The sequence below is a fragment of the Neopelma chrysocephalum genome, unplaced genomic scaffold (genome assembly GCF_003984885.1).
Source record: "Neopelma chrysocephalum unplaced genomic scaffold, ASM398488v2 Primary Assembly neopelma1_74, whole genome shotgun sequence".
Taxonomy (NCBI): Eukaryota; Metazoa; Chordata; class Aves; order Passeriformes; family Pipridae; genus Neopelma; species Neopelma chrysocephalum.
The window spans coordinates 7,460,009-7,484,325 of NW_020897735.1; the positions used below are offsets into that span (position 1 = coordinate 7,460,009).

General features: G+C 48.2%; 1 protein-coding gene and 1 long non-coding RNA gene across 3 annotated transcripts in view; both read left to right on the top strand.

The window, feature by feature from the left end:
* The window catches only part of OLFM1 (olfactomedin 1), a 32,005-nt gene extending 28,194 nt beyond the window's left edge, over positions 1–3,811 (top strand). For both annotated transcript variants that reach the window (XM_027687517.1, XM_027687516.1), the window contains exon 6: positions 1,997–3,811. In XM_027687517.1, coding sequence (XP_027543318.1) covers positions 1,997–2,671 — 675 coding nt within the window. In that variant the 3' untranslated portion in view covers positions 2,672–3,811. The remainder of the gene's footprint in view (positions 1–1,996) is intronic.
* A 329-nt stretch (positions 3,812–4,140) lies between these two features.
* LOC113969698 lies at positions 4,141–13,664 on the top strand. Its single transcript, XR_003534921.1, has 3 exons — positions 4,141–4,275; positions 4,898–5,026; positions 12,553–13,664. It is a non-coding gene; the product is annotated as an uncharacterized LOC113969698 (long non-coding RNA).
* Positions 13,665–24,317: the final 10,653 nt, after the last annotated feature.

Consider the following 24,317-nt stretch of genomic DNA (forward strand, 5'->3'; position numbering starts at 1 on the left):
TCCTCAGAGAGTTTTGTCTCAAACCACTCTTTTTAATGTTTTTTCACCCGTGCCTTTTTCTGCAGTGTATTTTTGTCATGCAAATAGACTGTAAACTGTAGCTGAAGCTTCACCAGCATCTCTGTGTGCCTAATACATGAACCTACTGGGAATTTTATTAGGAACACACCATTAAGTGAATTTTATTGGCTGCTCAGCAGAGTGGGAAAGTGGAGATGGGGAAAGATGGGCAGTTTATCATCCCCATCCTCTGTCCCCAAGCCCCAGGAGGTGTTTGGTGGCTCACGTGGCCGTTTGTTTGAGTCTCAAAACCATGGAACACAACTGGGGCAAACTGTGAGTCCCACAGGAGCAGCCTGGCACGAGGCAGCAGGTGGATGCTGAGGGCTGGGATTGATGTGCACTGGCAGGAGGAGGTTGCTCAAAGCCAGCTGGTGTGATGAGAGATGTTGTTCATCCATCCATCTCCACCTCTCCAAAGCATGGAATGCTCCTGGGTTCTGCCACCTTGCAGCCCCAGCGTGGTGACGTGGGGTTCTGCTGGGCTTCTGCCTAGAAGCTGAGCACAACACGCTGGTGTATTGAAGTTTTAATAACAGATAATGAAACGGGAGCAGCAGAGAGACAATTTGGTCTTGGGTTTGGTTTTTTTTTTCCCTATAATTTCCCAAGCTGGTTTAGTTGAAGGCATTTCACTGCCAGCTTTCCCAGGCTGCAGACACCTCTGTGCCGTGGGCTCAGGGACGTGTGTGGGTGTTCTCTGGTGCTTTTGCAGACATCCCTCAAATCCCACCAAAGTGTGAGGACCAGAGGCATTTGCCACATGTTCATTCCCCACCTCTGCAGTGTTTCTGGGGAGGTAACGCTGGAGGGCTGAAGTTCCCTACAAAGTTTTTGGAGACCCCACTTGGCCTTTCAAAGGCAGCAGCCAAATGTTGGTTTGTTCTTCTCAGGGACCCTGGAGACTGTCACACTGCAGAGATAACACTGTCAGATTCTGCAAAAGAAATTTGCACTACATCACCCAAATCTGCAGCCTTAAAGGCTTCCCTCTTGCTAAATTTACCTTTTCTCCTTCCTAAATTTACCTTTTCTCCTTCCTAGACAGTTTTTACAGAAAGCAGCTCTCTTATTTTTAGGCAGTAACTGTATCCATAATGTCATCACTGGCTGGATATTTCTTCTGGATATTAACTGCACAGCTTGGTCATTTGCCTCGGAATTGGTTTCATATAACAAAAGCTTTTTTTTTTTTTAGGAGTCTAGACAGTGTCCCCAGCGAACTGGCACTTAAATGATGATCTAAAATCTCGCCCCAATCTACCAATAGCAAGATTTAGATGTCTCTTTCTCTCTTATATTTTAGCAGCCTTGGTTTAAGCTTTCGATGCAGAAGTGTATGATTTTTAAGCCAATATGGACTTTGCCTGAAATTTCCTTGACAATGAGTGATTGCATCCCTCTCTCCTGCATGCCAAATTAATGGAGTTAGGCACAGCAGCTGGGATAATTTACTGAGTGCTACCACGACGGGGCTTACAGGAAGCAAAAGCAGCATCCACATAAAATGCTGGGTTTAGCCAGGGAAAAGATGTTAATTGCCCTCTGGAAGGATGGTGCCAATCATGCAGCATTCCCAGGGGAGCACTTAAGCTCTCATGCTCCTGGGGAGATACCAGGTTACCCCCCGGGAAAGCTTTGCTATTCAGCTGATTTCTTGGCTGATTTGGAGTTTCAGAAATTGAGGTTATTTCTGGGCAGGTGTTGGAGGCATCATTGGATTCAAGGCCAGGCTGGACAGGGTTTGGAGTGGTCTAGTGGAAGGTGTCACAGGGGATAAGTTTTAAGGTTCTTTCCAACCCAAACCATTCTGTGATGATTCCATGATTTCTTGCTCTGGGTTTCTCCCACAGCCCAGTTTTTTAGGGTGACATGCAAAGGTCTCAGCCGGTCTCTGCTGTTTTCTAACCCTCCTGTGTTTCTGTTGCCCGCCCAGGTCTGGTACATGGACAGCTACCACAACAACCGCTTCGTGCGCGAGTACAAATCCATGGCAGATTTCATGAACACTGACAACTTTACCTCCCACCGCCTCCCTCACCCGTGGTCGGGCACCGGTCAAGTGGTCTACAATGGCTCCATTTACTTCAACAAATACCAAAGCCACATAATTATCAGGTTTGACTTGAAAACAGAGACCATCCTCAAGACCCGCAGCCTGGATTATGCCGGCTACAACAACATGTACCACTACGCCTGGGGCGGCCACTCAGACATTGACCTCATGGTGGACGAGAACGGGCTGTGGGCCGTCTACGCCACCAACCAGAACGCGGGGAACATCGTCATCAGCAAGCTGGACCCCAACACCCTGCAGAGCCTGCAGACCTGGAACACCAGCTACCCCAAGCGCAGCGCCGGGGAGGCCTTCATCATCTGCGGCACCCTCTACGTCACCAATGGCTACTCGGGGGGCACCAAGGTGCACTACGCCTACCAGACCAACGCCTCCACCTACGAGTACATCGACATCCCCTTCCAGAACAAGTACTCCCACATTTCCATGTTGGACTACAACCCCAAGGATCGGGCCCTCTACGCCTGGAACAACGGGCACCAGATACTTTACAACGTCACCCTCTTCCACGTCATCCGCTCCGACGAGTTGTAGTCCCGCTCCCCCCCCCTCGTTTAGAGACCGGTTTAGGAAAAAAAAAAAAGAAAAATAAATAAATGAAATAAACGCGAAAAGGATTAAAAAAAGAAAAAAAAAAAGGGAGAAACTTAATTTAAAAAGAAAAAATGCTAATAAGGAAACACACTTTAAATAAGTAAATATATAAACAGCTGCCAAAATTAAGACCAACGTCATGGAGGAGAATTCAGCATAAACCTGACAGATCAGCATTACCTCTACATTTCTAGAAGTCTGGCTCTGTGTTATAGACTAACGAGTCACCATGTACTTGCAGCTGGAACTGCACTTAAAGAACCACTTAAGTTTGGGGTTTTGTTTTGTTTCTGTTCTGATAGCAAACCTATAGTACATACTAAAGCAGTAAGGCAATGACTGTTGGAAGTTTATCCTTGGGAGACTCGCTCTCTTCTGTGTGTGGGTTGCATGGACATTCCCCCGGCGTCACGGTCAGCTGTGATGGATGTGTGATTTGTATTTTTAAGCAGAAAAAGCTGACCCGTGAGGAGCTCTCGCTGTCTGAACAAGACCTATCACAGGTTAGTTTTCTTCGCCTTCCATTGCAGCTACTGTCTCTCTCAACTGTGTTCTTGTCACTTAGATTAACTGTGCTGAGACCCGAAGTAGCTCATGGATCTGTGTCTTAGTAACTATTAAACACGATGGTTTAAGTATGTATTATGAACAAGTTGTTGTACCCATATTGTTTGAACTTATGTATTCAGCAAATATATTGTATAATGTATGTCTGTTATTTACCAGAGGTGGCAAAACTTTGTATGTCCAGTTTATGCAATGAATGTTGTAAATGCAATGATGTAGTTTGGATTAATAAATGATGGTTTTTGTTTCTAAAATGAAAAAAAAAAGATCAGTGTTCACCCTTATACACAGATAACCAATTTCATGTTGATAATTACGAGAATATTCTCTTACTGTTATACTATCTACATAGCATTATGGTGGTTGGAAATTGCTTCTGTGGAAATTCTGTGGCAGCAGATTCCCATGGGAAGCTTTGTTTATGGAAGTGTGAAGGTAATTAATTTTTTTTAAGAGGAAAACTTTGTACTATCCACAGTTATCTAAGGAACAATAAAAATATTAGGAGACTTCCCTGCTTTGTTTATTGTCTTCTCTGTATGAGTGAGCGAGTGCAGGGGAGGGATAACAGGAATTATTGTGGGGTTTTCTGGGTAAATGTTGAACAGCCATCCTGAGTTTCCTTCCAGAGAGTATTACTGCTGCTGGGAGCTGGAGGGGCTGGGAGAATGGAGGATTTGGCTCTCTGCTTTAGGGATTCCCCTTCTGTTTGCATTTGGAGCAGACATTGCCTCAAGGAGCTAAAATCCTGCTCTGCTCCTGCAGCTGCATCGCTGTTGGTGCTGTGGACAGGGGTCCATGCACCCCAGGACTGACAGTGTTTGGTGTTGGTGCCTCAACAGGAGGAAATCGTGTCACCTGTTACCTTCACTGGAGCTGGAGAGACAGTGCCTTGGACCACTGAGGGCAACTGGATCATTTTCCTTCTCGGATGCTTGGAGTGCCCCCCGTCCTGAACTCACCGCGGGCTCGTGCAGGTAAAAATGTCCTTCCATTTAATGTAGCCAGCACTTAAAATGAGTGATTGTCACCCAACACAATCCTTCCCCCTGGTTTGGCCAAAGCAGGGCCCTTGCAGCCCTGCAGGATGCAGCAGTGCAGCAGCACACACCCTGAAACCATCCCAGGCACTTTCCCAGCTGAACTCTCCTACGTTTCTTGATACTTTGAAGCTTAAGACACTGTGTGTTAACATGTCCCTCCCAACCACCTTTGATGACTCCTGCACTTCCCTGCTCTTCCCTTACACCCTTCCACAGTATGTTGTCCCCAAGGCAGGGCTCGTTTTACCGGGAACCCAGCACCACCAGCAGCTTCATTCTGCTGCCACTGCCTGGGGTGAGATGCGGGGTCCCACCTCCCTCTGGCATGAGATGTGGGGTCTTCTCTCTCCCCTCCACCCCCAGGAGAGCATTGTTTAGCAATTCCCACGCCACAGCCAGCTCCAGGTGAAGGGACAGGACTTTTCCTCCCCTCCACTGCCCAGCCAGGGACCCCCTGAGCTGGATCTCTCTGGCATCTGGGGGAACTGGTACCAGTGCAAGCTGCAAAGGGCTCTCTGGTGCATCATCAGACCCTCGTTGTCTCCTTTCCACACAGAGCAGCAAGTGACCGTGTTTAGCACCACCAGAGAACGTGATTTTTCAGCCACATGGCCTGATGAGGCTCAGCCTTCAAACTCAGCAGACGGATGCACGAGAGCCCCTGGAAGGAGTGCGGATCACCAAGGTCAGGAAATTGAATATAAGCAATTGGTGTTTGCTGCAAACTGCACATACTCATTTCAACCTCTTGGCCTTTGCAGCAGTTCCCTGCTGGGCTCTTCAACGGGAGGAGGGAAAGGGAAAAAAAAAAAAAGGAGTGGTGTAATGTGGTTTCTCAGAGCTGGATTAAACCACAAGCAGGGAGCAATCCTCCACACGTAGATGTTTGAGGCAGTTACACAGGGCTGAGCTGCTGCCCTGTGTCAGCACTGCTGCTCTCACTGAAGTGCTGGCTGAATGCAGAATGGGGACAGCTCTCTGAGGACTCGTTTCCCTGCTACACACTGTATTTCCAGCCAGGTTTGTGGAGAACTTCGATATTTAGCAGTGGTTTTCTCCCCAAGAAGCTAAAAAATGGGGCTGGAGCCCCACAGTGTAATTGGCAGAAATACTGATCTTTGATAGGCAAGAGAAATCTGTTATGCCAAAAAGCAGGAAGGCACCTGCAGTAATTTCTATTTACTTAATGTATTTCTTCAGAGCAAACTCACTGAAGGGCAGCACGTTCTTTTTTGTAAGGTTTAGAGCTGGATCCAGCAATGCTGCAATCAGTGGGATGGAAGCTGATGCTGCCACCAGGGCTGGGCTTGGCTGAGACAGCTCCTGCCCAGCTCTTCAAGAGCTTCAGGGTGATTCCCATGCACAGCCTTGCCATGGATGTGAATCCTGGCTGGACCACGCACTGAATTGCTTTTTGGTGTAGATTATTGCCCCAGCAGCTGGGCTCGGTGTCCTCTGTCTTGGGAGATGTGCTACATGACCCTGAGCACCAGACAGTTCTTCTCTAAGACCTCTGCAGGTGTTCACAGAGTTTGTCCCAGCCAATCTGTCCAGCTTGGGGGAGATGTTTCAGGTAGACCACAGCACAAGGCAGGGCACCACCTGAAACTGTCAGCAACCCATCCAGGCACACTGCCACACACACACACACACAAATTACCCAAAGTCAGCTTGGTCATTAGGCAAGATTTGAGGACAAAAGAACACGTTTGCTTCAAAACATCGATCGGCAAAAATAAATCGAATTACAGAAAGGCAAAATAATGCTGTTTGCTTTAGGGCATAGCTACATTTAGATTCTAATTTTCCTAGTGCAATTCATTTAAGACAAGACTCCACAGCACAAAATGTCCTTGAACACAACAGAGACAGAGCAGCTTCTCTGTAACATGTACCCAAAGTTAATGAGATGAGAAAAGTGCTTTAAGGGGTGTACCTTTATCCTATTTGCCTGTAGTGCAATATTCTATAAATGGATGCCATATGGTCATATACTTAATGGTATGTATTACTTTGGAAGTGGATGAGCCACTCAAAGGCAAGTACATCCCAGAGGATTGCTTTCTATAGCCTATGACTTAATTATTTGATGCACGAGGCTTGTTGGTCCAAATTTAGTTCTGGGAGTCAGTGAGCTACTTCAGAGAAACATCTGACCATACTTCTGTATGTGTGTTTAGGTGTTGTTAATATTTCACAAGGCATTAATCTGAAAGCAATGTACTGGGGATTTGTGATGGTGTGGTGCAGAACACAGGTCCTGCTCCCAGCCCCACCAGCCGTGCCAGTCCCAGCTCCAGAGCTGAGACAGATTTGATTGAAAGGGACTTCTTACAAGGACATGGAGGGACAGGACAATGGAGAATTGATTTAAGCTGAAATAGCAGCGATTTAGATTAAATATTAGGAAGAAATTCTTCCCTGTGAGGGTGGGGAGGCCCTGGCACAGGTTGCCCAGAGAAGCTGTGGCTGCCCCATCCCTGGAAGTGTCCAAGGCCAGGTTGGACAAGGCTTGGAGCAACCTGGGCTAGTGGAAGGTGTCCCTGCCCGTGGCAGGGGGTGGGACTGGATGATCCTTAAGGTCCCTTCCAACCCAAACCATTCTATGATTTAATTTTGCCTGTCCTTTATCCTGTGAGTCAGATGGACCAATGCTCTCCAGCTGGTTCACACCTTCCTTGGGCTGCAAGGGGTACCTGGTGGGATTTGCTCTCATTCTGGCAGTTCACCTTTTCTACCCTTGGCTCTGATACAACTCCCTTCCCTGGAGCGCTCATGCCCATCCCAGGGGATGCCTGGGTAGCTTTTGGGCAGGGTAGGACACGAATGCAGCACAGATGTTTGTCTGCCCTGCTCAGACACAGCCAGCACAGCTCCCTGCACCTCATCACTGTGATACTTCTGCCATTCTCCAGGCCATGCTTATCCACAGGAGTGACTGGTTCTGTGTGCAGGGTAGAGCCTGACCCATGGAAACTGGAGCTCATCCTTCCCCCACCAGTGGGGAGGCCCACAGGAGCAGCTTTGGGCTGTGAAATGCAGCTTTGGGCTGTGAAATGCAGCTTTGAGCTGTGAAATGCAGCTTTGGGCTGTGAAATGCAGCTTTGAGCTGTGAAATGCAGCTCAGAACTTCAAGAGCACTTACACAGACTGTCCCATGAATTAAATGAAGCTCACTCAGCACCTGGCCTAAAACCCAGGCAGAAATACTGGCTGTTGCTTAGCATCATCACAGCACCGAGAGCTAAAAATTTTCCTTTCTTCCTTTGCTGTTACTTCTCTGACCTTCATTAGTTCTGCAAGCACCGAGTGCTGAGCCCATATGGAGACAGTTATCATAAAAAACTGAATCCTGGCCCCTTAATTAGCTCCTCATTATCGGAGAGCTCCATATTGAAGCATTAAGAACTTCCGAAGCAATTTGTTGAGTTTCCAATTAAAACTTTTTAGAATTGTTGAGCCTTTTAATACTTTGTGTTTACAAATTGCCTTGGACCTCCACCAATACACACATTTCCTTCACTGGGGAAATATAACTGAGGAGCTGATGGTTATTAATATAAAATCCTTGGGTTTAATAAAGCCATAAACCATGTCAGTGAAGCTGCTCTTTTTATACCTGATACAATAGAGATGGCTCTGAACAAGTGCAGAGGAGTTAGAATCATTAAGAGGGCAATTAAAGGCTGATTTCCTAGTAGCTCCACTTTTATAGCACTGTAAAAACAAATGTACACATCCCTCTTTATATTAATTTACCCTGGATGTGCTCCTGCCAGCTGACAGGTACCAAGACCCTCCATTTCAGCACATTGCAGGATCAGGACCATCATGAATAAATAAAAGCCAGATGGGCATGGATTATATTCACGGTATCACACAAGCTGTGAGCTGGAGGAGTGCAGCTACCAGATATGAACACAAGAAAAACGGGTCTCCTATGAAGCATGGAATTGCACAGGCTTCCCCTGGGTTCCTCAGGTGAATCTGTGGCCTGATCTGCCGTGGTGGCCAAAAAAAATGGGGAGGTGGGAGGCCTCTTGGCAAGCCCAGGGATGAGCTTTTCCTAAAATCTGCAGAGCCAACGTGAAGCAAGGGGAGCAGCAACATTTCTGCTGACCTGGGGAGGGATTAAATGATTTGTTTAAAACCTCTTAAACACGGTTCCCAAGCCATTTGGAAAGAATGGTCACCTTCACACTGCATCCAAGGAGCATAAAGGAGGGATGCAGTTGTCTGCAGCAGAACAGCCCTCAGAGCTTTAACTAACCCCAAACGGCTTCTTCCTCCTGTAAAACAGTCCCAGGTCCTCCAGGAAGAGTAAGTTCATGGCTGTTAGGAGTCTGTTGTGTAAGCATCAGAGGAGGACATGTACCACCAAGGGAAGTGGCTTTGGTGTGTGGCAGATCTGTGCAAGCAATGACAAACAGCCCTGTGCTGACACGACCTGAGCGGGGACTTTGTTCTCAGCCTGTGCCGAGGACTTGTGATGATACAGTACTTATGTTCTTTGGGATGTTGTAAAGCCATGAGCTGATATCTATTGAACATGTCATTTGTATTCCCACGCTGGTTTTTAAGCAAATCTGTCAAATAAAACCAAAAAAAAGAATGAGAATAGGAATGCAAGGGAGGGATTACATAAGGAATTGGCTGCGCTGGCAGCCGTGGTCACTCCGGGCACCGGCGGCTCCGTGGCTCTGGTGTCCTATGAGAGGAGGGAGAAATGTCCCTCAGAAGCAGGTCTGGAACAGGGATCAGCATCCCAGACCACCAGCTGGGACCCCAGCAGGGGCTCAGGGCCATAGCTTTGGCCATAGTCTGCTGCTTCCCCCCGGTCCTCAGCATCCTCCCAGCTTTGGGGCTGCTTTGCGGTGGCTCAGCTTCCTCTCAACAGACAAGGACTGAGCTCCTTCCCACCCTCCTTCTGGCTTTTTGACCTGGCTTTTAAAGACATCATTACTTTTCAGGATAATTTTTTCATTTGGCCCATTTTGGCACTTTCTGAGCAGCCAGCTCCTGAAAAAGAAGGTGTCTTCAGGCAGATCAGCAACGTGGGTCCTTCCTCAAACGCTCACAGTGAGCCCCCAGCACCACAGGCAAGGGACCTTGGGGAGAGGAAACATAAATCTGCCATCTGTGGCAATTTAGCATTTACCAGTCATATTGCACCAGGGCACTGTCACTTTGAATGAATGTTAAAGCACTTCCTCTGCATGGCCTGAACAGTCTCCCTTTCCCATCAAATTGGCCATGGCATGCTGTAATAAAATAGACATACTGAGGCTGCAAAGGGTCACTCGGGGGGGCTGGCATTAACTCAGGGAGGTCCCCTTTTGAAGAAGGCATTCAATTAAAGTTTTATTGCAATTCTGCAGTATGAAGCCACAAGGAGGAGGCTCAATAGCTGTGCTGGGATTTTAAATTAGCGGCTGAGTAGGAATTTGCCAGTGATCCTGGGCGTGAGCAGCAGAGAGTCAACTGTGCTCCACTGCAGGAGCAACATCCAGGGAAAACACACTGGTGGAACTGTGCACTTGGCTTGGCTTTGTATGAGTAGAGGGATGAGCAAGGAAGAGCGTGGGATCAACTGGGAGCAAACATTGTGGAAGGATGAAAGGAGCTGCCATGGTGAGAGGCACACGGGGTGGCTCTGGGAGCTGGGGCTCAGCCAGCGCTTTGGGAGATGAGATTTGGGTGACTCCTGCAATCCAGGAGGAGTTTGCCTGAAGAAAAGGTGTTAGGTTAGGCCCACTGCCTTTGAGCACAAATATTTGTGCTCTCCAGCAAGATTTCCTCTTGCAAACAGCGCTTGAGAGCTGGCAGCCTTCAGCCAGCAGCAGAGAAATGCTTCCAGACTCCCACCTTTCCTATCAGTTCTGTCATTTCCCCTGAAACATCTGGAAGAGTCAGCAGATCTCATGGATGCAGCAGTGTCCAGAGGTATTTGGGATTTGCAGTGAATGGAGGCAAACAGGGATGTGACCCTCTGATACAGCAGTGATGGAGATGATGATACCAGGCCAGGTGTGTGCCTGTCCTTTTGCTGGACACAGGGCTGGGTGTTGGCTCTCCTCTGCACATTTTAGGATCCCTGGCCAGGAAATTAGCCTCAGGAAATGGAGGGCATTGTGCAGGAGGAGATCCTGCATTCCTGCCGAGCATCCCGGAGTCCCAGACATGTTAAGGACACAGGTTTGTATGGATGCTCAGGTGCAGGGGTTTGGAGCACAGCCCTCGCCACTGCAATGGCAGAGGAGGGTGAACTGCTGCAAAGGAGCAGGGCTCTGTGCCCAGCTTTCAGCCATAACACTTGCTTTCAAAAACTCAATCAAGCGGGTGTTTTTGCACAGGAAAAACTGTCAGACGTTTAATTACCAGCCATCGTTACTGCGTTACCATAATGTGAGCGAATCGACGCTGCTCTGCCACTGCCAGATGTTCACACTCCGGCTCGTTACAGCGGTGATGAGCTCGGTGCTTGATGAGCTCGGTGCTGCCCGGTCCCGGCTGGGAGCCAGGGCCAGCAGCCCCTGCCTGGGGCACGCACAAAGCCGGGATAAAGAGCTGTAAAGTGTTCCAGCCTTCGGCGTAAAAATAGCCTGTGCAGTTAAAGCAGATGGGCTAAAAAACCTGCGGAAGGGCAATCAGCCCTCATGCACCAGGGCTCATGAGGCTTGTCAGCTAAGGGTCAGGAAGAAATTTGTCCTGGGGGTGATGGTATCTAATGGACTGTGTTAGGAGCTGAAACGCTCCGCTGTGAACACGCTGCTGGAAAACAGGCTGCCAGACCTGACAGTCCACAGCGTTGCTCTGCTACATCTTTGTATTTTAAATATTAAATACAGTGTTAATGTTGTGATTCTCACCTGGTAAGCCAACATCACAGGTGCTCTGGCAGGTCGAACACCCACCTTGAGCACTGCAGAAAGTGCTGGGGGTCGGCGTGGTTTGGACTGGGTTTGGTTTAATGGAATCACAGAGTGGTTTGGGTTGGAGTGGAGGTTAAAGACCCTCTCATTCCAATCACCCTGATGTGGGCAGGGGCAACAGGTTGCTCCAAGCTCCACCCAGCCCGGCCAGTTGCAGCTCAAACTCCGTGAGGGCATAAAATGTGTGGTGGCCCATTATTTCCCCAAAATGCTGATGAAGGGAATGGAGGCACATCCCGGGGGATGGGCCACCAACAGCTTGGGAACACACCCAGTGATGTCCCTCAGCAAAGAACAAGAACTGCATGTAAGTGGAGGGGAGAAAAAGTACAAAACCAGGGAACTTGGATCACTTTATCCCATAGCAACAAGCCCATTCAACAGGAGGAGCGTGTTCACAGCAGAGCCCTAAAAAAAGGAGCTGTTAAAATAAACATTGGCATATCTCACACCTCCCTCTTCCCTGAAGGATGCTCCCTGGAAGCACATGTGGACAAACTAGGGAAGGGAAGAGAAGGAAAATAGTCATGAAGGGGAAGATTAGAGGTATTCTAATTAAGTGATGGAATTAATCTCTGTTTCTTTCACTTTCTAACGTTTAATCATTCAGGTGTCTCTGTTGTTCACTGATGAATCCAGCAGCCTCTTTCAGAGCATCTGGTCATATTCTTCCTTTGCTTAACCATAGCATAAAAAACCCCAGGAGTTTCCTGTGAAGCTTTTGCCCTACATATCACATGTCATATTTTAGGCAGGTAACAAAGAGGCCCTGTAACCTCTCTGTGAGCACCCTTCTTACACCACCTTCAAGGTGGACAGGTGGTTTCAGGGGGGTTTTCCCTGCTTTTTTTCTGTGTTAATCTTGTTATGTGGAAGGATAAAAATATCCCATTTTTCCTCTACAAACTGAAATAAGATTCCTGGAGCCTTTACAAGCTCATGTTGCCCCTGCTCGGGACCTCCCGGGGTGGATGCTCTGAGCAGCAAAGGTCTCTGCTGTGGGGAATCCATATCCCTTCACTCTTGGCATGCAGCCCCTCACGGGTAGAGCTGGGAGGGTGCACCTGCCTCTTGGGAACCCCTAAATTTCCTACATGCATGCAGATATCACACACTGCCATCATGTTGCCTCCAGTGACACCACAGAGCCGAGCAGAGTCACATATGTACGTGCTGCTCTCAGGGGAAATCCAGGCCAATGTGATTTTACAGCCAGCATCACATTGCATTTCTATTCCTTCCTCTTTCCCCTCTTTTTGTTTTTATCTTTGCATCACAGGAGGCCAAAACACCAACGTGTCACCGTCACCACAGAGCAGCTGAAAATGTGACATGATTAGAGATCAGGGCAGTAATGAGACAGTTTATCTTCCCCACACATATGGCACTGGGTGAGCCACTGGGAAATAAAAAAAGCTTCAATAAATCATATTGTCCCTGCCACGGAAGCAATTACACCAGCAACCCCAGGTGGAGGGAGAATTTTGCTCTGACACCCGTTCCCGAGTTGTCCTGGCTGCGAGCCTGGCACTGCAAAGGACTGGGAAGCCTCATTCCTGTTTAATTCATTCCTGTGCTGGATTTGGACTGTTCTTTTATTATCTTAGGAGCTTTTACCCTGGGGAGCTGTGTGACTCCATAATGGGGTTGTTTGCTTGAGGAAGGCTGGTTTGAAGAGGGGAGGCAACATGTGCACTGCGAGGCTAGCCAAGCTTTTCCTTGCTAAATCACCATTTCTCACTGAAAATACAGATGCAAGAGACTTTCTCCAAGACCTAAATCCAATTGCTTTGGAGGAGCACCAAGCTGGGCTTGACAAGGAGATGGGAGCAGGTCACAGGCCTGAAGGGAGCAGGGTGGTTTGTAACCTCCACCCCATCTCACCAGACACTGCTGGGGGATGGTACAGCTCTCTGTGCCCCTCCAGCAGATCCAACTCTGCAGGACAGACCTCCAGCCAAAAGCTACAGGTTGGACACTCCACCTTCTCTTGCATAATCAATCACTGGGGCTGAAGAAAAGCGACTCACAACGACTTCCCACTCACACATCCAACCCCCTACAAATGGCTTCTTGCCCTGGTGGAACAGAAGAATATTGTGAGAGTGCCAGAAATAGGTAGCAATCAGATAATGCTGCAGCCCACTCCCATCTGCCATCAGAGAAAAAAATCCTGCCCAAGTGAGAGCAAGGAAGAGCCGGGAGGAATCGCCGTGTCCCACACTGTACCCTGGGCATCAGCACCTGCTCCATGTTCCACACTCTGCCCTTGGAATGGGATGGGCAGCACTCCTCCCGAGCCAGGAGGAACTGCTGGTTGCAAATGAAAGTGCTGGAATGCTGGAAAGACATCTGGCTGACAGAGCCATGCGTTTCCTTTATGATGTGATGTTGGCAACGTTATATGAAAACATTGATGAAGAATGAAGCCAGACACTGGGGGGAATGTGTAAAACTTTGTGGTTCAGTCTTGCATCAGTTAGAACATGACCAAGTGGGTTCAGTGTGTAAAACAGCAAGGGACCAGTTGTGCTGCTGGAAAAAAAAACAGAAAAAATCAACATACAAGTCAGGGCCTCTTTGCAGCAGCTGCACTGACACGTGTGGGGGCTCTGCCCATGCACCAGCTCCTCCACTGGGTGATGGACCAGCCTTGGAGTCCTGCTTGGGGGAGCTGGGACACCCACCCATGGCTTGATGTAGACCAACACCTCTCAGGACCCAAATATCCCCAGGTTGCATCTTGTCCAGATCCTTAGGGTGGCACAGGTAACCCGCCCAGTTGAGCTGGGTGGGGTTAGCTTGGGCTGAGCAAAGGTGAGGATACCCCCACCACATCCCTGAGCTTGCAGGTGCTTGTCTGGGCTTGCTAACAGGGTGTTGGATAAATGACTTCAGCTCTGCCAAGAGGAGAGTTTCCACAGCTGTCTCAGAGGACACCTTATTTGTGCTGAAAGGTGAGAGCAATCCCCTGGGGGCTGGAGGGTTTGGGATTTGGGGTGGCAGGCAGGACTGCAGGGGGAACCAGCCTCTTCTGGGGTATGTGGCTAAAGGAAGGGAAAAAAATTAATCACAAGAATCCTTTTCATCAGCTTTCTTTGGCTCTTTGCCTGGCAACTTTTGGCAACACAAGCTCCAGATGATCTGTGGTGAGTCCTTCAGAACTGAGGCAGGACCAGCTCCACTCGTGCCCCTGCTCTCTGTCCTGAGAGAACCCATCATTCCTGGGAATGCATTGAGGCTTGGATTTCTTCATCCTGAGACATTACTGGAAGGACACCCTTGCTTTTAACCTCTGTGGCAGAGTTATCAAAGGTGAATTGAGGAAATGCAGCACTGGAGACTTTGGGCCAGAGTCCTGGGCCAGGGGGAGTCCAGCCCCCCTTCCCCTGCCGTGGGTTTTTGGAAGGATGGTGATGTGAGTTGCTGAGGAGCCAGTCCTGAGCAGAGACCTTGCATGTGTACAGAGAGTGCTGATTCATCTCGCTGCCACTTGAGACAAAAGAACATCTAATTAAGTCACCCAGCTATAAATAAATGCACAAGGTCCAACCTCGGGAGCACAGAACAGCACTGGAAAACCTCAGCAATGCACAATATGCTTTTCCTCTCTCTGGCAGGGCTGGAGCTCACCTCTGGGACTACCCCTTTCCTTAGAAATACCGAAGAATGGGATAATTTTTTTTGTTGTTTTTGCAGTATTAGTTTATACGTCAGACTTAGGCAATTTTCTCTTTCCCTGCAGTTCAGCTGCGTCTCAGGTACACCGAGGCTTTGATAACCCTCCAAATCAAACTCAGAGCAGGGTCCACTTTCCAGCTCGACCAAAGGGTGCATGGGGTCTGTATCTCTTTTTGGAAGAGAGTGAAAAACAACAGCAAGACCAAGAAAAACAGTAAGCAAGTAATTGCTGGTGCTGCTCTAATTACCAGCACCCGCTGCACTAATGGCCGAGCTGATGCTCCTGCAGCTGCAGGACACGGCCCCAGGCTCCACGTTTTAATTAACCTCATTAAAGGGGCTTTGCATTTTGCTCAGGAAGTGGTGAGATCTGGCTTAGTCCTGCTGTGGGAGTGAGGAGTGGGATAACAAGAGCTCAAGAGTTGGGAAATATTTAGCTTTTTTTCTTTTCCCCCCTGAAATCCACAGTTCCCTCTGCCCTGTTCCCCAGCATCTTCCCAGGATTTGCAAGCTGCTGGTGTTTCCTTGACACTTTCCCCCCCCTGAGCAAGCAGCTGAGCGTTCCTGGCTGCTGGACACACACAACCATCACCTCTTCCCCGTGGAAGTCTTTACCATAAAAACTACTGATCATTATTTTTATGGCCCTTTTCCTCCTCAAGCTCTTGCTGTTAACACGCCAAAAGAGCCCTTTGTTGTGTTTTGAGGCAATTTGTTTTGATGGCATAACGAGGTTGATAAATTACCACCTTGGCCGGGGAGCTTTGGGTGTTTGTGAGAGAAGAAATCCCTCAGTGTCTCTTCCTTGTGCACACTCGTTAGGGCTTTTACAGTGCCCTGAGGTAAACACAAGTCAAGGGTAAAAATAACAGAAGGTGTCCCTGCTCATGGCAGAGGGGTTGGAATGAGAAGATTTTTAAGGTCATAATTCCAACCCAAATTATTCCATGATAATGGGAAGAGTACTTGCCACCCTGGTGGCTGTGCCCAGGAAGAGGTGACTGGAGGCAATGAGCTGATGCAGGATGACCTTGCCTGCCAAGAACCTTATTTTTGAGGCAGCAAAGCACTAATCATCTCCGGTAGTTTGAGTGATTAAAAGTGAGAAGATCTGAAAGTTCCTGCAAGTGAGTAATAATAACGTCTCCCTCCCTCTGCTCCAAACAGTGGGCTGGGAGATTATAATTAAATCCATAATCTATGCACACACCCTGCTGCTTTCCACTGCTTGATGTTTTTTGGAGGTGATGCTGCTCCAGCCCACGTCCCAGGCCCGTGCTGGCTGTGCAGGAGTTTTCACTGTCCCAGTCTCAGAGGCATCTGCCTAATTGCACCAGAAATGTTTTTTTTTTAATGTGCTTTCCTACATTGCTTCCATCTGATAAGGTCAAACCCACCTTGAGGACAGCTGCTCTGCTGTCTGCTCTGGCTTTTCCTCTTTGGGACCCAGGGAGGACAAAGCTGCTCTGACCTTTTCCAGAAACCCGCTTAAAGGTGACCAAGAAATACACATAATGCATTTCCCAGAGCAGTTTGGAGGAAGTGCCTGTGGTGTATTTTATTTGTCATTACAACCTTCTCAAAGAATCACTCACAGGGTGGGTGGGGGGGCACCCGGTTGATTTTCATGGAAAATCAAGATAAGTAGAGATAGGCTACCTTCAGGACAAACATCCCTGGCTAAAATTGGAATTGAAATTTTAGGGCCAGGAAATGAAGGACAGAAAGAGCAATCAGCCTGCTCTGTGGTCTTTGGCAAGGTTGGTTTTTCTTCTATTTATTTATTTTTAAAAAAAAAATTTTATTTAAAAAAATGCTGAAGACAGGAAAAATTGAACCAGATTTTCAAATGGGTCCTTGCAAGGCCATTGCTGTGATATGGTGGAGGTTTCCATGGGCTTGGCCATGGTACAAATGTGAGGTCAGGAGCTACAAAAGGCCCCAAGGAGGTCCCAGCTTAGCACTGACTTGGCTGCTGGTGCAAACCATGGCCACCAACACCATGAGCTCAAACGCTGTTCTGCAAGGGAGGAACCAGATTTGGGCACTGGTGACTGCAGAGAGCTACACTGACCCATTTTCCTCTGGCTGATGGATACAGGGACTGGTAAAAGCTCCATAGCAACTGGATGTGCACAGTTTAATTATGAAATCCCCATGGTGCTCCCTTGCAAAGATAAATGGATCCGGGATATTTTCCCCTCTTGCAGCCATTAAAAAAAAAAAAAGCTCTATATTTAGAAGGTCCTGTTCCACTTTGCTGTGTGCCAAGCAGCAGCACAGCTTGAGGAAGGACAATGCTTTGGATGAGTACGTCTAGGTCAACACATGGCACGTCCTTCCAGGAAGGTTTGTGAGCCTGAGGAGTCTGGTTGTCATCCTGTGGCACTTTGGGTGCTCATCTTCTCCCAGGCAAAGCCAGTGCCAGGTATTTCACACCCATTTGACCCCAGTGCAACACCAGGTATAATGGATAACCCAATAACCCCATCCCAGGCTTTAATCCCAAATGGGGGGCAAATCCAGCAGTGGTGTTGGATCAGTGAGTATCACCTGTAAAAGATTTCAGAAAGACAAGGCAATAGCAGAACTCTATTATTGAGACTATTTTGGGTTCTTTCCCCGTTGTCTTTTTTTTTAAGCTCTTCACAACAGCTCAGGTCAGCTCTTATTACAGTCAGCTGTCCCTCCTGTCCCCTGGCACGGAGCATTGAGACACAGACAGCGAGAACTTTTAGATGGCACAATAAATAAAATAGATGCTATTATTACAGCACTGGCCTGTTTTCTGCTGCCATGGTATCTCTTCTCTTGTCTGACTTATTGCTGATGTCTTCTGTCAGGCCAGCTTGCCTTTCTTGGTTGTATGATTTATGGTCCAGGGAGACAGAGCAGAAACATGTGAAAATTGCAAATGAGGGTGCTGGGAGGAGCACGGGAGAAAGACAGGGAGGGGTTGTGATGAGGGTGTGCAAATGGGTCCTGCTCCCACTACCATCTGACAGGAGATGGGGTTTGGGACAGTGTGCTCAGACAACCGAGCAGCTTCGCTCCAGGGCTCCAGCTCACAACCTCCGAGCTGGGAGAGGTAAAACCTGGAGCAGAGACAGCAATCCCTGTCTCTTCCCAAGGTGAGCTTCCCAAGCTATGTGTGAATGCCTCCAGTGGGGGGGACATCTCCTCCTAAAGATCCAGGCAACAGCCACCACTGCCCAGGTCCAGCAGGAGCACGACACCCAGCAGGCAGAGCCTCAACTGCTGCAAATTGGTCTTGTTCCTTCTGCTTCAAGGAGTTTGTCCTCATTCATATCCGTTACTCTGCAGCCAGGGTGGCTCAGGTGTGGGCAGGAGGAGGGAAACCACAGGCTGCTCCTGCTTTGGGAAGCTGTCCTTGCTGTTGGTGGCTGCAGCTCAGCAGGATGATGCAATTTTCATTACCGTGGCTGAGGCTCGTGATAATTGAAAGCTGTTCCAGTCGGTCCTGCAGCCTCCTCAAACTCCAGGCGCCTCTCACGCACCCCTCCCGCTGCCAACCCAAAACCTGGGAGGAATGTTAAGTGTCAAACAAACAGACACTGATTTTTGGAGCCTTTCATTGCACCCTCCGTGAGAGCAGGGCTGGGGAAGGGGGCTCAGTGTCTCTGGGGTGTGTGGGACCCTGCTGGCACCCCCTCTTGCAGGGTGTGTGAGCAAGAACCTGCGTGCTGGGAGTGGAGAGCAAGTCCAGAAGGTTCCCTGTAATCCTCCCCAAAGTTCAGGGAGAAGATGAGAAACGAGGATTTGGGTTAGTTTGAAACGAAAATTAAACCAGTGCATTGTTTCATTTCCTTGCACCGAACAGCACAGGAATTCCAAAGGCTGTTTGGAGGCAGATGCTGCTCCTTTAATCTGGTCTTTTGGCCAGTTATGCACACATGTACCAGTCCTGCTTGGATTACACTTTTGCATCAAGGATTACAGCTCAAATCCAGCAGTGCTTTTAATGCCTGGGGTCGGGCAGAGCAGCTGACGTTAATATATTTCGGGAGCGCAAACACAGCCAGAGGGTTCGTCATTATAAAGTATGATGTGGGATTATAATGCAAGTTGGAGAATTCAGACACGAACTGGCACATTTCCAGCTGTGTATTTTTCTTGGGCCGTGTCATCCGCCCGTTGATCAGTTCTAGATTCCAGATAATTGTTGCAGGGAAGATTTGATGAGCGGAGCCTCCCTGGAATACTGATGTGGGGTGCTGTGCTTGCACGGGGGAGCTGCACACCCTGCCAGGTCCACGCAGGGAATCCCAATTAGTGCCCTTGGGAGCTACCTGCTCGTGAGCCAAGTGGAAACTTCAGGGCAGGAGACATTGCAAACACACAAGTAAACACCAATATCCAGAAGTTGGCAAGAGGAACCAGAGGATTCCGTTGCTTTGGGTTCTTGAGGCTCTGGGGTCTCAGCCATTTAACATCCAGCTGCAAGTACAAAGGTGCTGTCTAGAGGTGCATGTATACAAATTGCATCTAAAGATTAGATGATTGGGGTGCCCTAAAGCACCCCTATGAATCTCCATAGCTTCCCAGACAACCTTTCTTCCTGTTAGCCATGCTCAGGATGTGAGTTGCAGGAGACTGAGTTATGGGGGCTTAAAGAATTACCGTTTATCAGCAACCACTGTGCAGAATCTTAAAGTGTTAGGGTAAAAATAAATGAAAAAAAAAACATAAACCCCAAAAAACAGTTCCTTTGTCCAGTCATCTCAGGAAGGTCTGGATGATTGAGCAATTCCCCAGCTCCTTCTGGATCAAACTTTCTGTTTGCCATAACACAAATCCGACAAAGCAAAGCTGGTAATTGCTCCTGTTGGGTAAACAGAGGAGAAAATCTGTAGGAAAATAAGTGTTTCCTTGAGCAGGGAATGCCAACTGGGAAGTGCAGCTATCCAGCTGCTCTGCAGCCAAGGAAGCCACTGCCATGAGCAAGGAGGTACCCCCAGTGCCAAAACCACTGAGCAGCAGGACCTGGGGAGAGAAGGGCAATTCCCTGGCTGTAGTTTCACACCATCTTTTCTGGCTTGGGAAGGGTTAAATCTCTGTTGCCAAGGCTTGTTCCTCAGCCCCTGCAGAGAGGGTGCTAATTGAACAGGCTGAATGGCCAAGGGATTAGCAAGAGAAACAGGTGAAAATGAGATTGAGAAAGGAAAGGAGGAAGAGGATAATTGGCTTCCACCTGCCCAAAGCCTTGTAGTCCCCCCAGCTAAGGAGCATCTTCCTCTGGGTCGGGGTTTGCCTTGGGGGCCAGGAAGCTGGAGCTGTGCCTGGGACCAAAATGAGGACAGTACCTTCAGTTAAAGTAGATGGAGGAATCTACAGGGAGCATTGGGCTTCCTTGTGCCTGCATGACCTTGATGGCATCACTCTGCTTTCCTTCCTCAGCTTCCTTTTCCACTGCTGTGGAAACACAAGAAGTCCTTGTTTGAGGGGCAGGGCCTCATCAGCATTTCCTCTCCAGAGCCTGAGTTTGGGGTTTGCTTCTAGAGGCTGTTGCAGGGAATAAACTGGATGAAGTTGCCTCTGTCATCCATCCTTCTGTCTGCTTTCAGTCATTGGTGACAAGGTGACAAGGGAGAGGTGAATGTCACATCTTCACTGGAGAAATGGGCTGGTTTCTCACCCGTTTGGGTGTGCCTTATTCACTGGTGTGGTTGGAGGAGGAACCCAGCAGTTGTTGAGCAGCACCAGCAAGGAAGGGCCAGACTCAGAAAAATAAAGCTAGTAAGAATTTTAAGATGAATCAAGGCAAGATTAGTGATATTGTGCCATTCCAGCAAGTGTTTGCTTCAATATCCTCTGAAGCAAAAATTGTTGACTATTCAGTTCGCTCAGTCAGGCAATGCAACAGGCTACCCAGGGAAGTGCTGGAATCACCATCCTTGGACTTGTTCAAGAGGCATGTGGATGTGGCACTGGGGACGTGGTTCACTGGTGAATGTGGTGGTTGGACTCAATGATCTTAGAGGTCTTTTCCAACCTAAATGATTCTGTGAGTCAACGTGAGCAGTGCCAGGCTTGCAGCCCACAAGTGACAGCCTGTGTTCAGCACAGCCCAGCTTCCCTTGGCAGCCCTAAACCAAGCAGGGTTATTAAACTTGCTTTTAATTTTACTGTGGCTAATTATAAATATTTTAACTCTTGCTCAGGACAGAGTATTAGGTGTTGGCTGGAGTGGATTGTTCTCTCCAAGGCTGCTGTTTTTCCAGTGCTTCTCTAAGAGACTCAAAAGCAACTTGGAGTTCACTTGCAAGTGAATCTGGACCACTTATGTCTTCTGCTGGGCTGTGGGACGCCACGAGGATCAGTTGTATATTTGCACATAGTAATATCTGGCAAAGCTTCAGCAGCCTCTGTTGCTGGGGCCAGGCACTGCCAGAGATCATCTGTGCTCAGCTGAGCCCTCTGAGAGCACAGGCCTTTTATTCCATCTCTGCTTGCAGGTTCAAAGAACTCAGGGTGGCTTTGCTGCTGGAGAGTGAGGTGAGTTCAGTTGAGGACTCTGTCTTGAGTCATCTTGCCTGAAAATCACTCTGGGTAAACTTTCCATTTCAGTAGATTTAGGAAAGCAGAAATTAGGCTGCTTGGGGATTTTAGATGGTGGCTGAGGTTGATAAAATATTGAAGAGGCCTGCCATCTGTAACTCCCAGTGGAGCAGGGAGCACAAACACCAACTGGGCAGCTTACCCACATGCCAAGAGCAAGAGAGATGATTGTCCTGCTTTGATGGACACCCATCCTGCAGGAAAAGTACACATCTGGTGGCCAGGGTGACAGATGGCAGAGTTTGTTTGGAATTTACATTCCTTTTTTTGCTGTTATTTGTGACCACCACAGTTGGGTGAAGGCAGCCCTGGGAACACCCAGCACTGGCTGTGGGCTTTTACAGCCATGGAGCAGAGCTCTGCTCTCTTGCTGTAACTTCATTTAAATAGATTTTTGTTACACACATTAATTAAACCAAATAACCGAAGGAAACTTTTTCCCTACAGACTTGATGTTGGTGTGGGACAAAAGAAGAAGTTGTAATGAGATTTTACATCCTGGGATGCTGTAATCGTGTCCTCAAGGGCTGCTCAGGGCTGCCTTGTGTAAAGACCTGTCCCAGGAGGGCACATGACACTGGGAATGGTATTGGGTCCATCTAGTGGAATAATTAGGCCCAGGCCCTGTGAGAAACCGTACACAAATTAAGTCATTAATTGCAGTTTCAGTCTGGCCATGAGATGCTTCTTCCCATTTTTGCCAAAGAAAATACTAAAAGTTGAGTCTAGTGCAAGTAAAACGCGAGGCACTCTCTGTTTTCACATGTGAGGTGGAGAATCCTTGGGAGAATTGGGCTCCTTGTTCCTGCTCAGCTTTAGCTACAGACAGAGTTAAAAGAGCAGCACTATTTGCAACACAAAGACAGATCTCTCTCAGTTTGTGTGTTTGCTTGATGTGGCCCATGGCTACAGATCCTGCTACAGCCAAAGGAGCAGCTCAGATCCTCCTTGGGAAGGCGACTATAAATAGGCTGCTTTGATGTATAAAGATGTTAAATGGATAACAAAGGAAGAAAAACAACAAACATTGAAAGCGTTTAGGGCTCCCAGTTCCTAAGGGCAGGGTTGAGTGGCAGAAGTGATGCTCCAGCGAAATGCCAGGGCAGGAGTGAATCCCCTCTGGTCCTCAGCTGGCTTTGCTGGGATGGGGCTGGTGGGACAGAGGGAAGGTCAGCAGAGACGTGGGAATTAGGCAAGGAAACTTGCCTCTGGCTTGAAATCTTTACATGACCAACAGGGCAAGGCTTTAGCAAAATAATTCGTGTTTCAAGTGCGGTTTAAAAGAAATACAGAATTTTAAAGTGGCTCCTTTCTGTGTAGAAAGCAAAGTGCTTCTCCCAAAGTCCCACTTTCTGTTATGCACATCCAGATTGTGCAATCAAATCCAGGAGACACCAGGATTTGGGAGACCAACCCCCTGTGACCCAGGAGAGATGAAAGCTGCTCTCCTGCCCTGGTCCTCCCGTTGGTTCTGGTGCCAGGCTTGGCAGCCTTGTTCCAGCTCGGGTACAAGGACATTCTCTCACAGGGCACGTGTCTGCAGGAAGGAGCTCTGTAGAAGTTATAATCAAAAATGGAAAGTCCTATTTCATTCTTTTTTCTGGTTTTGTCATCGTATTTCCAGCTTGGCAAGTGAAAGCATTGTCTTCTGCTTTGCTGGGACTCTTGCACAGCCTTTCTCAGGCTAAATTTAATCTGGGTCTAGTAGCAAGTCCAGTCTGAACCGATCTTGCCCTCTCTCTCAGAAAACCAGTTCTAAATGCCAGGATGTGGCAGGTAACCTCCCAGGATTTGGGGAGCTCCGAGGTGAGATTGTGCCTTAGTGACCTGCTGAGCTGGTGTTGGCAGCTGCACATCTGGGACATTCCATCCTGCCAAAATCTGCACAGTGGAGGACTACTGAGCTACAAACCAAGGCCAAACCCTGCACACAGCCCTCCTTCCCCTGGACATCCCTGTGCTGCACTGGCTTTGCTGAATGTTCCCTTTCCTCTGCCTCCCTTTCGAGCAGGTATGGGAATGCATTGAATCTGTGATAAATTAGGAGCTTTTCCATTCTTCTCCCCGAACGTTTTGTTTTCCTGCCGAGTGTGCCGCAGGTGAAGGGATGCATCTCCTCTGCTGCCTCCAAAACAAGCCTGGCAGGCTGTGGAGTCCAGGTGTTCCAGCTTCACCTCTGAAATGATGCATTTTCTCCCCCACAGAAGTGGCCACGTGTTTCCCAAATAGCTTTTAGACTTGCCTTAACCTTTTCAAACTCTTCAGTAGCGGGGCCTGCGCTGTTATTTTCCCAGATCGAGTTGGCATTTTAACAGGAAAATAGCCTTTCCGTAAAGATTGTAATTTTCAGCAGCAAAAAAAAATGGATTTATTGAATAAAAGAATGGATTTTTCCATTGGGGGAATGGGAATGGCAACTCCCCAGTGCCTGCTGGGATGGCTGCTGTCTGCTTTGCTTTCTGCCTGCAGAAGGACCAGCCAGGTGGGCAACATGCAGCTGAAAACTGGCTCCCTCCAAAGAGATTTAATTTTTCTGGGATGATTTTTTTTCTTTTGCCCTGTAAAATATTCCACCTTTTTATTTTCTGCTCCAATTTAGAGCGAACGAATACAAATAAATCAACTCCCAATTATTTTCCCCCTCTGTTTCCCCCCAGGGCTGTGCTGTGATTGTGTGGAGATAAATAAATTAGGTTAAACAATGGTAAATTGTCCTGAGCTGCCTTTTATTATCAGAAAGTTGCGTTGGCAACTAGATAATTTGCTGATGTTATTTTTACGTGA